The sequence below is a fragment of the Rana temporaria genome, chromosome 5 (assembly GCF_905171775.1).
Source record: "Rana temporaria chromosome 5, aRanTem1.1, whole genome shotgun sequence".
Classification (NCBI taxonomy): Eukaryota; Metazoa; Chordata; class Amphibia; order Anura; family Ranidae; genus Rana; species Rana temporaria.
The window spans coordinates 252,225,197-252,241,384 of record NC_053493.1 but is presented as its reverse complement, the minus strand read 5'-3'; the positions used below and the strand labels follow the sequence as shown (position 1 = coordinate 252,241,384).

Here is a 16,188-nt window from a genome sequence, read left to right as displayed (position 1 = left end):
CTAGTGTTAACTTTTTGTTTTGTTTTACATTTCCTCAGTTGCTTCCTGGTTTCTAGTTTGGGCCAAAATTATATTATACACCGTAGGAGTCTTCATGGGTCTTTTTCTTTCATTTGGAGAAGGGGAGAGGGGGCTTTCTCGGGTAAATATGAGCTAAGGGCAGACAGATTCCAGGAAGTAAAAACTACATGAATCATTTGCCCTTACTCGAGATGGCCACGGCTAGAAATGCTGGGGGGGGGGGGTTCAAAGTGACTTTAAAAACATAGTAAAGCATAAAAACATGGACGGTAGGTTAGGTTTGCTTTGAATATTAAAATTACTTAAATAACATTTTCGGTTTTTGGTGTTTAGGTACACTTAAGTTCTACCTTAAAGTGGATGTAAACTCGATTCAAGAAATGTGAGCTGGGACATATATCTGTGGTGTTTTCTTATCTCTCTTCGAAGCACTAAGTCCTGTGACTTCTCCTGCTCAGTTCCTCTGTTATCAGCCTGATAACTTCTGACAAGTTCTCTGACAACTGTGATAAAACCAACCTGAAATTTGTGTCGGGGAGGTTGCTATAAATAGATTAGCAGAGTGCTGAACTATTCACAAAACAGCTCTGATAGTCTCTGCCTATGTGGATTGGGGTGTGTGTCTTTCCTCCAATCAGCTGTCTTGGCTGTATGCCCAGACTTCACACTCAGTGTTGAACAGGAAGAGAAAATCTGTAACACGATCTGAACTTTCTAAATAATATATAAATCTAAAGACCTCAGATATACTAGTAAAATGTATGTAGAGAGATTTGTTTAATCTCTGTGTTTAATCTGAGGCTGTTCACTTTGCTGGGTATACAGTATGTGGGGGTTTACATATCCACTTTAAGGAATTTAATACTCTGTTCCTAGAGTATGCTCTCAAAGAAGAAAATGCATGTACCACATCCTGTATAGTATCTGGTCATTGGGTTTGATCAAATATTTACCTAAAAATAATGTAAGAACCATTACAAAATTTGAAATGCAATTAAAACTGCTAAATGTATCGTATTCTCTTGTTATGATAAATCTGCCATGACTGTCAATACCCATAGTAGAAGCAACTTAATTTTTCCCATGGTTGTGACCACTGCCTTACTTACTCCTGGCTTTATACTGGGTCAGGGATGAAGATGAGCCTATTCAGTTCCAATGAGGATGATTTGACTATCCTTAAACTAGAATGTTGTTAGAAAGTCAGAGAGGGACTGCTGTTATCAGGCTGATTAAAGCTGCTTTACAATCAGCCTAGACTCCCACTTATTACAATGACACTTATTACAAAAGCTGAAAAGGGGAAGAATAAAAGTTTTGCACTAATTACTGATCATTTCATTTCCTATGCTAGGCAAGTGAAATGCCAAGTACAACCTGAACAGTTGATATAGACAATACAATCTCCATCTGTGCATCCAGTTTACAGCAATTGGCACAGGCTAGATGTATACTAACTTTGGGTATTGAATGAATCATGAAGTGAAATGAACCATATATTATTCATCTATCACATTGTCACAGACCATCTGTACTTGATGAATCAGGGAACACAATTTGAAGTTTTCATGCCTCTTTCAAACTTCTCATAGTCCAAAAATCAGTCAAGAGCAAATAACATTTGTGTTTCCATTTTAGTTGAGATCACATCCATGACTGTCACGTAATTCTATCATTTACCAACATTTCATGCTTCCAACAATGTTGAGTACGTTAAAAAAGAATGAAGAAATGAATCCATTTGGCACAATGGCATTCAACCACTCTTTCTGAAACATTTGAGTCCAGCTAGTCCAGTTGCTTCATTCATACGTTTTGTTCCATCATGGCGTTGTGGTGAATAATTCACGAGGAGAGCATTGAACACTACTTCCACAGAGGCATGCTCACATCACTAGAGGGATATTCAAATATTTCAGTTCTGCAAGGTGCTTCTTTCTGCAGTATTGTAGGAAAAGAATAACACCTTGCCTTTAACTGAGGCACGTGAGGTGCTAGGCATTTCATTAGTGCAACAGCTTAGCAATCGAAGACCTCTTTTTAACTTGAAGAGATCCAAATTCCTTTAAAACAGCTCTATCCTGCTTGGGATTTCTTAAAATCAGTATATTATGCAATGTGTAGCTACTCAACAACATCACATAAATATGTGTTCCTCATAGGCTTAATCTCCATTAGGATACAATACTTTATGTGTCATAGTGTGGCAATGACACGTGAAAAGGAGATGATCACTGTTAGTACTGTTTGTCCAACTCCAAAGACCAGCGCTTCCAAAGGAGCCATGTTCTTGCCTGCTACTTGGTAAATACCTGCAACAGCAGCACCTGAAACAGGATTAAAAACATGCAATTTAGGGAAAATAATAGGCAAACTGATTATAAATATGATCACATTTTATCTACAAAAGGAAATCAATTCTGTGGCTTTAATACATTTTGTATGACTAGAATTCTCCCTCCAGTTCTCCTGCTGCTTTTGTTGTTCAGTGGTTTGAGTTAGGGCTGTAAGGCCGTTTAGGGTGCATTATGAACCCTGCCTTCATTGGGTCACTCTTGGCTGGTTTGCGAAGCATAGTATCCAAAAAAGACATGTTCCTAATTCAAAGCTTTCCACTTTCCAGCATTCACAGCACTCTGTGGCTGTATACAGAATCCAGATCTAGGGCTGTCTCTCTCTTCTCTTCTCCTTACTTCATCTGCCTATCCAAATCACTCACATGCAGAGACAACTACAAACGAGCCCCATAATGGAAATCCCCCGTAAAATGCTTATATAACCCTTTAAAGGGGAAAAGCTTCTGGTGAGTGAGGAGAGAGCAGGGGAGCATATGTTGAGACACCAGCACACTGTAAGATTTATGAAGTCGAATTAAATTATGAACTTACATTTTGTTTTATAGCACATATCACTTTTTCCGGTTTTGTCATGGATGCCAAGGAACAATATTGGACACGACACTTGTCACTTTATAGCACATTTACCTTATGCGTTTTGTGTAGAGATATGTTTTGATTGATTGCACAGTTCATGAATTTATTTGCAATACTGTATTAGGCACACTTATATATTGAGTTGACTCAAATATTCATTTGTTTTTTAGATTTTTTTAAGCTTTTGCTTATTTGCACACTTAATATATTGAGCAGAAATGTGTCACTTTATCAACACTCTAGGGCCTCGTACACACGACCCTTTTCCTCGACAAAATCCATCAAGAAACTTGGTGGCAGAGCTTTTTTGCAGAGGAAAACGGTCGTGTGTATGTTTTCCATCGAGGAAACTGTCGAGGAACTCGACGAGGAAAAAAGAGAACAAGTTCTCTTTTTCCTCGACGGGAGTCTCAATTTCCTCATCATGTTCCTTGTCGGGCTGGTTTTCGACGAGAAACACGTTCGTGTGTATGCTAAGAAACCCGCGCATGCTCAGAATAAAGTATGAGACGGGAGCGCACCTTCGGTAAAAGTAGCGTTTGTAATGGAGATAGCACATTTGTCACGCTGTAACAGTCTGAAAAGTGCAAATCGTCTCTTAACAAACTTTTACTTAACACGCAGTAACATGAGATTAGCAAAAGCAGCCCCAAGGGATGTGCCAGTGGAATCGAACTTCCCCTGCAATTGTATGTGTTGTACGTCACCGCGTTTGAGGACGAGGAGATTTGGTCTTGACCGTGTGTACGCAAAGCAAGCTTGTTGAGTTCCTCGACAAGCCTAACAAAGAACTCGTCAAGGAAAACGATGTGTCTTTTCCGACGAGTTCCTCGGCCTTGGGCTATTTAAAGGAGCACACTACAATGCCCACACCAGAAACAAGCAGCACCATATCCACTTTACAACCTTATACTTTAAACCGGTTTTAACTCGTTTTTTGGGCTGATTTGTATATATATATATATATATATATATATATATATATATATATATATATATATATATAGCTGGGAGACAAAGGGCCATTTGAAGTTTATTCAGAATTAAAGAAGATGAGTCTGAATGGTCTCTCTATGAATTTCAAATAAAATGGTGAACTCCAAAGGATTGAATAATACGGTATTTTTCTATTTTATCATTTGTAATACATCTTTAAACCAAGCTAAGTAAATTCCTTTTATTATTAACCTTCGGAGTTGTCTGAAATTATTGTACTACATCCACATATCTAAAAAGGTTAAACATAGGAACATGGAAGTAATAAAGTTTAACCCTTTATTACAAAAGGTCATCTACACAGGCCCTTACTGTCACACACCCTTAATGTCATCTGTTCTACATATGTGAGAGACTGTCTATATTACAGAAAAGAATGACAGTAGTAAAAGCTCTCCAGAACAGCTTTATTTATCCAGGTCGATGTGTCTGGAGTGTGAAAACGAAGCAATAGAATAATTAGCATCCATCAGATCCAAAATATGGTCAATTTGTAATCATCAGCTAGAATTTACAAATTTAATCCCAAATGTAATGCCTATCAAATTTTAAAAGCCAATCTTATAGTGAAAAAAGAACACCTATTCCCTGCTTTCTTCCCTCTGCTGAATGGACCTGTGTAATGCTTTTTAATGTGCAGGTCCCTGAACAAACTACAACCCCAATGACACAGTTAGAAATCACAAAGAGTGGGATCTGGGCTAGTTGTGGGTAGCCGATGATAGACAAGCTACAAGCTTTTTTCATAGCTGCTATTTTAATTAATTTCTGTTCAACAAATAGGGTAATCTCTTTAAATATTTAAACATATGCACTTGCACACTTTAAATGCATTACATTTTTTTTTCTACAATGTTCTGCACGGGTATAAAATGTGCACAGGATTTAAAGTTTGCTATGAATTAGTTGCTGCCATTCACATTTTGTTTAAATTGAAACTGAGCATTTACGCAGGAAAATGAGTGTTGCTTAACTCCATATATTTTTAGAAAACCTCTGGGGGCTGAGAAAATGTTTTAGCTAGTTCATGACTCATTTCAAGACTGAGATGGTAATAACATGTAAGTAGTGAGAAGTGGGAGACTGAAACCTCCTTTTTAGTGAATTTAAGGAGTACATAATAGCGGAATAAATACCAGAAAATGTGAAGGTCTTTTATGAAAGGGAAAATCTTTGTCGTTTTTTTAATCTGTATTTAAGGAAATTCCTTTGTAAACATCTAGGGTTGAAGATAGCAGAAAATGAAAGCTGAATCGGTTCTGAACGATATTTAGCAAAAACCATATTTTCATTCACGAAAATGTGTACAGATTATTACATTTTCTCATTAATTTTATTTAGCCAATTTTGAGTAGTTAACTTTGACCAGATCAGGATAACAATGGATGATAACAAGGAAGTTTGTTATGCCATGGTGACTGTTTAGGATAGGGGTGCCCAACCTTTTGAAGAGCGAGGGCCACTTAAGCAATTTGGTAACTAATCGTGGGCCACAATGAGTGGAGCGGGTGGATGGCATGTCCATGTCTGCTCTACATATGCGGAGCGGACACAGCCCACTATACTCTGTTTTTTTTTTTTTTTTTGCAGATCGAATCGGAGGTAGGACACAAGTCGGTTTATTTCTGCCACTACTTATGCCGCATACACACGGTCGTTTTTTGTGATGAAAAAAAACGCAATTTTTAAAAACGTCATTTAAAATGACAGTGTGTGGGGAAAACGTCGTTTTATGTCTTCTGAAAAACGCCAAAAAAAAATTCAAGCATGCTTCAATTTTTTATGTCGTTTTTCAAAACGTCGTTTTGTGTCATTTAAAATAGTGTGTGGGTAAAACGATGTTTAAAACAACCTTTTTTAAACCCGCGCATGCTCAGAAGCAAGTTATGACGCGAGCTTGAATGGAACAGAGTGCCGTCGTACATGCTGAACGTAACCGTGCTTTGCTAGAGCATTTTGAAAAAACGATGGTGTGTAGGCGGCATTAGAGGTGAATGGAGGGTCCAATTGGTCGGAGTGTCGGACTGACCATGTGAAAGGGGCCCAAGGCTGCTTTCACACTGATACGCTGCAGTTTACCTGCACCGCGGGTATAACCCAGTGTACCTTTGGCTTTCCTGCACTTTGCAATAGACTTCTATTATATTCTGCAGGCTTGGTGCACTTTCAGAAAACTCGCAGGTAATAACAGAAGTCTATGGCCTCGTACACATGACCGAGTTTCTTGGCAAAAACCAGCAAGAAACTTGCTGGGATTTTTTTTTTGCCGAGGAAACCGGTCGTGTGTACATTTTTCGACGAGGAAACTGTCGAGGATCCCGTCGAGCCAAAAAGAGAGCATGTCTTCTTTTGTCTTCTTTTTCCTTAACGGGAATGGAGAAACTTGCCTGAACTCGACGAGGAAAACGATGTGTTTCGCCCGTCGAGTTCCTCGGTCGTGTGTACGAGGCTTCAGGCTCAGTGCAGGTAATCTACAGGTAAACTGCTCTGCTCTGCAGTTGAAAGCAGCCCAGTAACCACCTTAGAACAGATATGCAAATATATACACTGTGGTTTTAGAAATAAAATGACCTTTAACCACTTAAGACCCGGACCATTATGCAGGTTAAGGACCTTGCCCTTTTTTGTGATTCGTCACTACGACGCTTTAACTGACAATTGCGCGGTCGTGCGACGTGGCTCCCAAACAAAATTGGCGTAATTTTTTTCTCGCAAATAGAGCTTTCTTTTGGTGGTATTTGATCACCTCTGCGGTTTTTATTTATTGCACTATAAATAAAAATAGAGCGACAATTTTGAAAAAAATGCAATATTTTTTACTTTTTGCTATAATAAATATCCCCCAAAAATATATAAAAAAAACGTTTTTTTCCTCAGTTTAGGCCGATACGTATTCTTCTACATATTTTTGTTTAAAAAATCCACAATAGGCGTTTATCGATTGGTTTGCGCAAAATTTATAGCGTTTACAAAATAGGGGATAGTTTTATTGCATTTGTATTAATATATTTTTTTCACTACTAATGGCGGCGATGAGCGATTTTATTCATGACTGCTACATTATGTCGGACACATCGGACAATTTTGACACATTTTTGGGACCATTGTCATTTTCACAGCAAAAAGTACTATAAAAATGCACTGTTTACTGTGAAAATGACAATTGCCGTTTAGGAGTTAACCACTAGGGGGCACTGTAGGGGTTAAGTGTGACCTCATATGTGTTTCTAACTGTAGGGGGGCGGGGCTGGACATGTGACATCATTGATCATATTTCCCTATATCAGGGAACAGATGATCAATGACACTAGCTGCCACAGTGAAGAACAGGGAAGGTGTGTTTACACACACCTCTCCCCGTTCTTCAGCTCTGGCGACCGATCGCGGGACACCGGCGGCGATCGGGTCCGCGGGTCCCGTGGGCGTGGTCACAGAGCTTAGGACCGGGTCGCTAGCACGCCGCCGGTGGTGTGCTCGCGACCCCAAGGCTGGGCTTAAAGAGACACGTACAGGTACGTGATTGTGCCCAGCCGTGCCATTCTGCCAACGTATATCGGCGTGAAGGGGTCCTTAAGTGGTTAATAACAGTATCCTATTCTATTCCATCCCAGAGCAGGAGGTCGCAGGCCAAATGAGAGGGCTCCACGGGCCACATGTGGCCCCTGGGCCACTGGTTGGGCACGCCTGGTTTAGGGTGCAAAAGAGTAGGAGACCATTTAAACCTTTAGAAGTACAAGACCCGCTAATAGCACATACCACAAGGTGCCACTAATACATTTATTAGCCAGAAAGCCTTTCAAATTGTTAGTTCCCTGGTTATGCTAAAACCCCTTTCTGTATCTTGTTCTATAAGACTTCTCTAAAAATCCATCCATCCAAATCTAAAGCATTCAGTTTTTCCTGTAAGATTGATAAATAGGCATTTTAAATGCAAGTTGACATTGTAAATGTCTTAAAGCAATATTAAATTCCCCTCTTCTTTAGCATGAATGTATTCATGTCTATGTAGTAAATGTATACCTCAACGTGTTTTCAAAAATATATCCCAGTCATTTACTGTTCAATAATAGAATAATGACTTGCTCCTCAGCCCCCTTGCGCTGGTTCCCCCAAACTTCTAGTCTGGAAGAGTGCACACGGTAAAACTCATACGAATGACCATGGCCGGACTGCAAGTTCCATCATCCTTCGCACCAATTATACAAGGTATATGCATAGTCTTTCCAACCACAGCTGCCAGTCAATCCCTGTAGAAGAAGCTTGTGGTTGAGACATTCAGTGGGGTTCTGAGCTGCCTGAGTATGTGGGAGTATGGAGCATTGGCACATCAGGCTGAAATCCTGGGCAAAATCATGTTCATATGGGTAACTCCAGTGAACCCTGCAAGGGAACAGAACCACCATAAAAATTGAAAAAAAGAATAGGGAACCCAAAATTGCTAGGAAAAGAGAACGACATAAGGTAAACAGCAAACATAACAAGTGCAGATATATGCTGCTGTATGTTATTTTTTAATGGAGAATTAATTAACGCTTAAAAATAAATATAATTTGCCACTTTATTTAACCTTTAAAACGGCCCACTATATTTAATGCCTGGTCCACTGCCCTATTGTTCCAAGAAATCCTGATTTTACTGCAGAAGGAAAAGCATTATCACTGTATCAAAGGAATTTCCTATACAATCATTCTGCTAGCAGGATCAATTGGTATTAACAAAATAATCCAGAGGCTATTTAGAAATATAGAGAGACACGTCTTACTGCAAAGGACAGCCGACAGTAGATATGTGATTTTATATTTTGACCCTAGTTCTATTTTATTGGCCAATGAAGCCCTTCTACTACTCAGTTATTTCAAGTTGGTCAAGGCATAACAAAAATTTTAGGGAACTCAGTCCCCTAGTAACAAATTGAAATCAAACAGGGTCACAGTAGGGGCTTATCTAGCTAATAAAGGTGATAGCAAAAAAACAAAAACATTTTTGGAGTCTAAAAAGGCAGATTGGTTCATTTTAAAGCAGTAGTAAACCGCAGCCTATTTTTTTTAACCTACAAGGTAAAGGCATGAGCTGCTAGCAATGCTTACCTTAGAAAAAAGCCCTCCAGTGACGAGCTGTCACCACCGACAGGGCTTTCGTCTTCCCTCCTGGTTTGCGTCTTCCGGCCTTCTGACTGGCTGCGCCACGATTACATCACTCCCGGACCGGTATGCCGTCCCTTTGGAGCGAATGTAGTGTGAATATCTCCCAAACCATGCAAGCTTAGGATATATTCACTACAGGTAAGCCTTATTATATATTATTTATTTTTTTAGTTGGGGGGGGGGGGCAGAAAACAACCCCTCCACCCACCTGCTCGCCTGCTGTCTGCCGGTCGATCCGACACTTACCCCTTCTAGGTGGCAGGCGGCGCACTCCAGGCAGCTTTGCAGCGGCTCCTGTGTCCTCCTCTACATCACCGCGACTTCTGCCATGTGTCTCCTCCCCTTCTCCTAGGCATTCAATAGGATTGCCTGTCCTTTCAGCCAATGGTGACGGGTTTCAAGACCCACTTCTTGATTGGCCGGGAGGAGGTTCAGTGTTACAAATAGCAAATATTCACTCACTAATGTCACACACCTGGGTGGGCTTGGGTCGCATTCTCTGTGCCCCAAGCCCACCCTATTTTAAAGCCTATTAGAGCCTTAAGGAATGGGCTTCTCCTGCCTGTAGGTACAAGTTCAAAAACAGGGTTTACCTCCATTGTAATGCCTAAACTTTCTGATGGGTTACTGTTGTTTCCCAAGTCTACCTCTGCACACACGTATGTTACTCTTCTGTCCTATCTTGATAAAACTTAAATGTACTTTGATGGAATCCATTTTCTCCTTACATATAACCTTATATTTATGAGGCACAAAATGCATGGAGGTCATTTCTCAGTGCCAGCTGTTCACAGCATAAAAAAAAATAACTATACCATTCACAATAATCCTAGGAGGGGCTTATAATTTAATATTTTACAATGGGTTCATATTAGCATTTTTCCTACGGATTTGCTCTGGTATTGTCTGTTAAAAAGTCAAAAGAAAGCTGTGGGCGAAAAACCTGCAGACTCAGAGCCCACAGGTCTCCGTGGAGATATGTAGCTGCTTTACTCCCACAGACTTGTAAGAAAATCTTTATATTGTAAAAAAGTGGATACTCCAGCTTTTTTTTTTAATAGTGGAAATAGCTTAAAGGGGTTGTAACAGCAGAAGGTTTTTTTTATCTTAATGTATTCTATGCATTAAGACAAAAAAGCCTTCTGTGTGCAGCAGCCCCCCTCTGCCCCCCCCCCCCCCTCAACACTTACCTGGGGTCCCTCTCTGTCCAGTGATGTCCACGAGTGTCTCAACCGCCCAAGATTCTTCTTCCTGATTTGCTAAGACACAGCAGTGGTGCCATTGGCTCCTGCAGCTAGCCAATCAGGGGATAAAGGAGCGGGGCTGGGTCAGGGCTCCGTGTCTGAATGGAGATGAAGTAGGGAATCGTGTGAACCACTAGGAGATTTTCATTATCACTGTCACTGGGACAGAAAGTAGGAGGTCATCCAGAATTTTAGGTTGTCACCTAAACAGAAAGAGATGTAAAATTTTCCAATGGGGGTGCTTCTTCTAATGACAAAAGTCTGAGGAGGGAAATTCCTATATTTTGGAGAGGTTTATTTTTACGCCCTGTTATAGTTGCAGAACAGGAAATGAAGGGTAAAAAATGTCTAAAAGGGGTTTTAACCATTCTCTACTGTACAAAAAATAAATACATTTGCGGTTGCTCACAGCCTTAGGGTCGGTTCACACTGCTGCAATGGCAAAGTTGTACGAATTTGCCTGCGACTTTGCCCTGCGACTTCCTTCCAACTTGATCCAACTCAAATGCCATTTAGGAGCATGTACAAGGGCTGAAATCGCAACCAAGTTGGAACCTTTTCTAAAGTTGGAGCGACGTGTGTAGTATCACTTATAGGTGTGCACAGCCTATTGCATTAGGGTGTACACCCCAAAGTTCCAACATATTTGTGTTTGACATATTTACTGGACTCTTTCCCGCTCTCCATCCTGAAACAATGGGAGTAAGGGGCAGCAAGGGAGCAAATGGGGGACCCGGGCAACAGAAGGAAGAGGAACAGGGAAAGGAGGGGTGGCTGGGGTGGCATATATTAGTATCGATCCCCTATATTTTCTTCCTGTGGCCTACTTTCAGCTGCTGCAGATGGAAAATACAGATCGGTTCCACTAAATTTCACCCCTGCCACCTCTCCTATCCAGGTTCTGAGGGTTGGCAAGAAAGGATTGCGGTTTACCTGTCACCTGCCCACCATTGACAGGTTGCCAACCCCAGGATAAGGGTGTGCCCAGGCACACCTGGTACACCCCTTGCTCATGCCTATGGTATTAGTTAAGATGGCTCTCATAGGGAAACATTCAATTTGACATGTCATAACGACTTGGGGTCTCACAAGTCGGATCCCATGTCGCAGCAGTGTGAACCGAGCCTGATCCTCCATTTCACCAACAGCCACTGTACTGTCCAACCAGTATTAGCATTATATACCGTTAATTTTAGCACTGTCACTTGCATGTGGGAATGCTTTGAAATGTAAACAACAAAATATACAAAGCACAGGTACTCAGCAAAGTGCAGGTAACTCATTTATTAAAAATAGCAATAAAAAAGCAAGTATTGCACTTACAAACAAACTACTGAGTGCACAGGCACAGTCCGCACTGTGGTGGCAGTCAGCATATATATATATATATAGCCCACTGCTATAGCTGGTTCAGGCAAGAAATCCCAGAAATTAAACAAAACGCTGGGAATGCATCTAATGTGTATTTGTTCTATGATCGTCAGTGCTATCTAGTGGCCATAATGTATTATTTCCCTGAAATACCACAATCAGGAAATACTGCATGAGGGCCACTAGATGGAGCTGTCAATCATGTGACATACACATTTTAGACACATTATAGGGATTACTTGCGATGGCTGTATAAACGCTGAGCCATTCACACAACTATTTTTTTTAATATATATTAGACCAAGGCCATGCCAACTTAACAGACTTTTATGAAGGAGCGTAACCCTTAGGCCCCGTACACACGAGGAGACATGTCCGATGAAAACGGTCCACGGACCGTTTTCATCAGGCATGTCTCCTGGGAGCTTTTGGTCTGATGTGTGTACACACCATCAGACCAAAATCCCCGCGGACAGAGAACGCGGTGACGTAGAAGACACCGACGTTCTCAAACACGGAAGTGCAATGCTTCCACGCATGCGTCAAATCAATTTGACGCATGCGCGGGATTTCGGGACGCTGGTTACACGTCATAACCAGCGGACATGTTCGATTAGGTGTACTAACCATCGGACATGTCCGACGGACATGTTTCCAGCGGACAAGTTTCTTAGCTTGCTAAGAAACTTTTGTCCGCTGGAAACCTGTCCGCTAGGCCGTACACACGGTCGGACATGTCCGCGGAAACTGGTCTGCGGACCAGTTTCAGTGGACATGTTCGACCGTGTGTACGGGGTCTCAAACACATCAGTGGAACTGTGATTTTGCACAGATACATGATAGCAATGTAATGGACAAGAAATTACCAAAAGAGAGCCTATGAAGCCATAAAAAGTAAGCCAGATTTTACTAAAGAAACAAATATATATTTCTAGCATATCTTGGTTTAAAATGACATAAGACTTTCATAATAAATATTCCTGATATGATTTTGTACAATGTTTCATTGCTTGGCTGCTCGGAGATATTCAATTTGTTTCACTGTAGTGTTTGGCCCTGAAAATGTATGGACTACAATGGCTAATGTAATGTTTGCTGGAAGAGAGAGCTGGGGCATTGGATAGTATTCGTCCAATATGGTTTCACGCTCACTTATAGAGTAATCAGATTAGCGTTAGAATACAATTTTGCATTAAGATAGGAATAACATTCATTAAATTATGGAGTATAGGCAGGTATCATACATTATTTACAAAACTGTAAAATATAATGGGAGTATCATTTTTAAAGATTTTATTTAAAAGAATAGCAATAAAATATCACTTACTAGTTATCATTGCTCCGGTGACAGAAGCCAGGAACCCAATGCTGATCAGGACCACAGAAATGAGTCTTCCCTGCTTGTGCCTCTGTAACATGACAAACATCAGAACTCCCGCTGCTCCGTGGACAAACAGAGAGGAGAAAAGGGCCCATAGGAAAACCCAATACCACATCTCTGAAAGATAAATGCCATTGATGAGAAGTTAAATTGCAACTAGACTCAAAAGGAGAAACAATACTTCCCAAGCAGTCAGCTTGGGTTAAGGTGTCTGCCTAGAGTATTGAAAAAACATATACACTGCCATTACTGACCTTCTAATGAAAATGCTAGTTACATATGTGTCTACTGCTTTGTATTGTGAGCCACTAATACAGAATAAGCATGCATTAGGTGAAATTGGGGTAAAGCAAGAACTCCTGATATGAATGCTTGTTCCATTTCACCATTGAAAAGAGAACTAAAGCCTGCCAATTAGCATTTATAGAAAGTAAGGAGAGAAATTGCAGCTTCAGTGTTCCTCCCAAGTGAGATTTAATGTGTTCTATCAGTTAGCTGAATGTAAAATGTGTCAATAGTTTCCAGTGTCTAGTTTCCATGCAAGATTGTTGGAACTCTGCCTTAACTGTATCAGTAACTCGTCTCCTGTTGCTGAAACAGAAGACTTACCTAAGTTCACCTCTTCCAAAAACCAGCCTATACAGTCGAGAGGCCCCAGTAGGTATTACAAAAACTGCGCTGCTTTGTAAAATGTTCATTCATTTTATTGTCATACATGCAGGCTATTTTGATTACATCATCTCTCTGCTGCCAGACTGGTAATCTGCTGCCTGACTCAATCTGGGACACAGCAAGAGACCATCTTAGCAGGAAAGTGACACAGCAGGTGACAATCTGCAACTTGTGGCAGGTGATGTGGCAAGTGACAATCTGCAACGTGTGGCAGGTGACGTGGCAAGTGACAATCCGCAACATGTGGCAGGTGACTTGGCAAGTGACAATCTGCAACGTGTGGCAGGTGACGTGGCAAGTGACTAATCACAACGTGTGGCAGGTGACGGGGCAAGTGACAATCCGCAACGTGTGGCAGGTGCTGTGGCAAGTGACAATTAACAACGTGTTGGCAGGTGATGTGGCAAGTGACAATTCACAACGTGTGGCAGGTGACTTGGCAAGTGAGGCCTCGTACACACGGCCGAGAAACTCGACGGGCAAAACACATCGTTTTGCTCGTCGAGTTCCTTGTGAAGCCGCCGAGGATCTCGGCAAGCCAAATTTTCCCATTGCCGTCGGGGAAAAAGAAGACATGCTTTCTTTTTGGCCCGACGCGATCCTCGGCAGTTTCCTCGTTGAAAAGTGTACACACGACCGGTTTCCTCGGCAAAAAAAAAAAAAAACAGCAAGCTTCTTGCTGTTTTTTGCCGAGAAACTCGGCCGTGTGTACGAGGCCTGACAATCCGGACCGTGTGGCAGGTGACATGGCAAGTGACAATCCGCAATGTGTGGCAGGTGACATGGCAAGTGACAATCCGCAACGTGTGGCAGGTGCTGTGGCAAGTGACAATTCACAACGTGTTGGCAGGTGACGTAGCAAGTGACAATCCGCAACGTGTGGCAGGTGCTGTGGCAAGTGACAATTCACAACGTGTTGGCAGGTGACGTGGCAAGTGACAATCCGCAACGTGTGGCAGGTGACATGGCAAGTGACAATCCGCAATGTGTGGCAGGTGACGTGGCAAGTGACAATCCACAATATGTTGGCAGTTGACGTGGCAAGTGACAATTTTGACTTGATACACAAGCGATGTCTTGATATAAGAGTAGCGTCATGTCACAACTGAGTATAAAATAGAAGAGAGGCGCCACTAAGTGTAGCAATATGGTTACACTTAATGAAGGTACAACATTTAGAAACTCACATGGTTGATGATAAAACAGGCACATCTAAGTATTGCAGGCATCCGGGGTAAAGCTGTTCACATAGACCATTCTCCTCACTGCCATTGATGTTGTCCCTTCCACGAGTGGGTCAAGCCTCGCTTTCAGATTGCTCTATTGCAGGGTAGTCTTCCCGGTCACAAATTCAGACTGAGAGCCGGCGGTGTGGAGGATGATCTATGTGGACAGCTTTACCCCGGATGCCTGCATACTTAGACGTGCCTCTTTTAATCATCAACCATGTGAGTTGCTAAATGTTGTACCTTCATTAAATGTAACCATATTGCTACACTTAGATGCACCTCCCTTCTCTTTTATACCCTGTAGCTCCTGCTGGATTTTGCTTCTAATCCCCTTGTGGAGGGTTCCATTTGTGGATGGACACTTTATGGTTACACAATCTATCACATTGCTATAATCTTTTTATATAGACTATAGACTGGAGGACCTTTGAATAAATGGTTGTGGAACGAATCATTTGAGTTTCCATTATTTCCATGGAAAAATTTGCTTTGATATACAAGTGCTTTGGATTGCAAGCATGCTTCTGGAACGAATTATGCTTGAAATCCAATGTTTTACTATGCAGTACAATTATCATTGTATTGTGGCAGAAGAGGATGATCTATGGTATGTTGGTACTTTTATTGAAAACAATTAAGTTACAAGAGTAACCATATTAAAAGGTATCAAGAATGTGTTTACAAAAACGAAAAAAAAAGAAACATGTCTGATTGTAAAAGCCATATCTATGAGAAAAAAAACATAAGCAAATGGTACCAACAAAGTGATCAAAACCCCAAAACAACTAGAGTGAGGTAAGTATACTATAGGTGCTGGGTTCATGAGTTTAATATCACTTTAAGGCTCAATTCACAAAGCTTTAACACAAGGATAAGGATACTTTTTTTTTAAACCACTTAAGGACCGCCTAACAGCGATATACGTCGGCAGAATGACACGGCTGGGCACAATCACGTACCTGTACGTGATTGTATAATGCGCAGCCGTGGGTCGCGGCGCACACCTGCGGCGCACACCCGCGACCCGGTCCGAAGCTCCGTGACGGCGGCCGCGGGACTCGCGGACCCGATCGCCGCTGGAGTCCCGCGATCGGTCCCCAGAGCTAAAGAACGGGGAGAGCTGTGTGTAAACACAGCTTCCCCGTTCTTCACTGTGGCGCTGTCATCGATCGTGTGTTCCCTTATATAGGGAATCAC

The 16,188-nt window shown here is 41.5% G+C and overlaps 1 protein-coding gene across 1 annotated transcript in view; it reads right to left on the bottom strand.

Moving 5' to 3' along the window:
* Positions 1-248: 248 nt before the first annotated feature.
* The window catches only part of TMEM170B (transmembrane protein 170B), a 60,149-nt gene continuing 44,209 nt past the window's right edge, over positions 249-16,188 (bottom strand). The window contains exons 2-3 of the mRNA XM_040353726.1: positions 13,037-13,207; positions 249-2,348 (exon numbers count right to left, since the gene is read on the bottom strand). Coding sequence (XP_040209660.1) covers positions 2,218-2,348; positions 13,037-13,207 — 302 coding nt within the window. The 3' untranslated portion in view covers positions 249-2,217. The remainder of the gene's footprint in view (positions 2,349-13,036; positions 13,208-16,188) is intronic.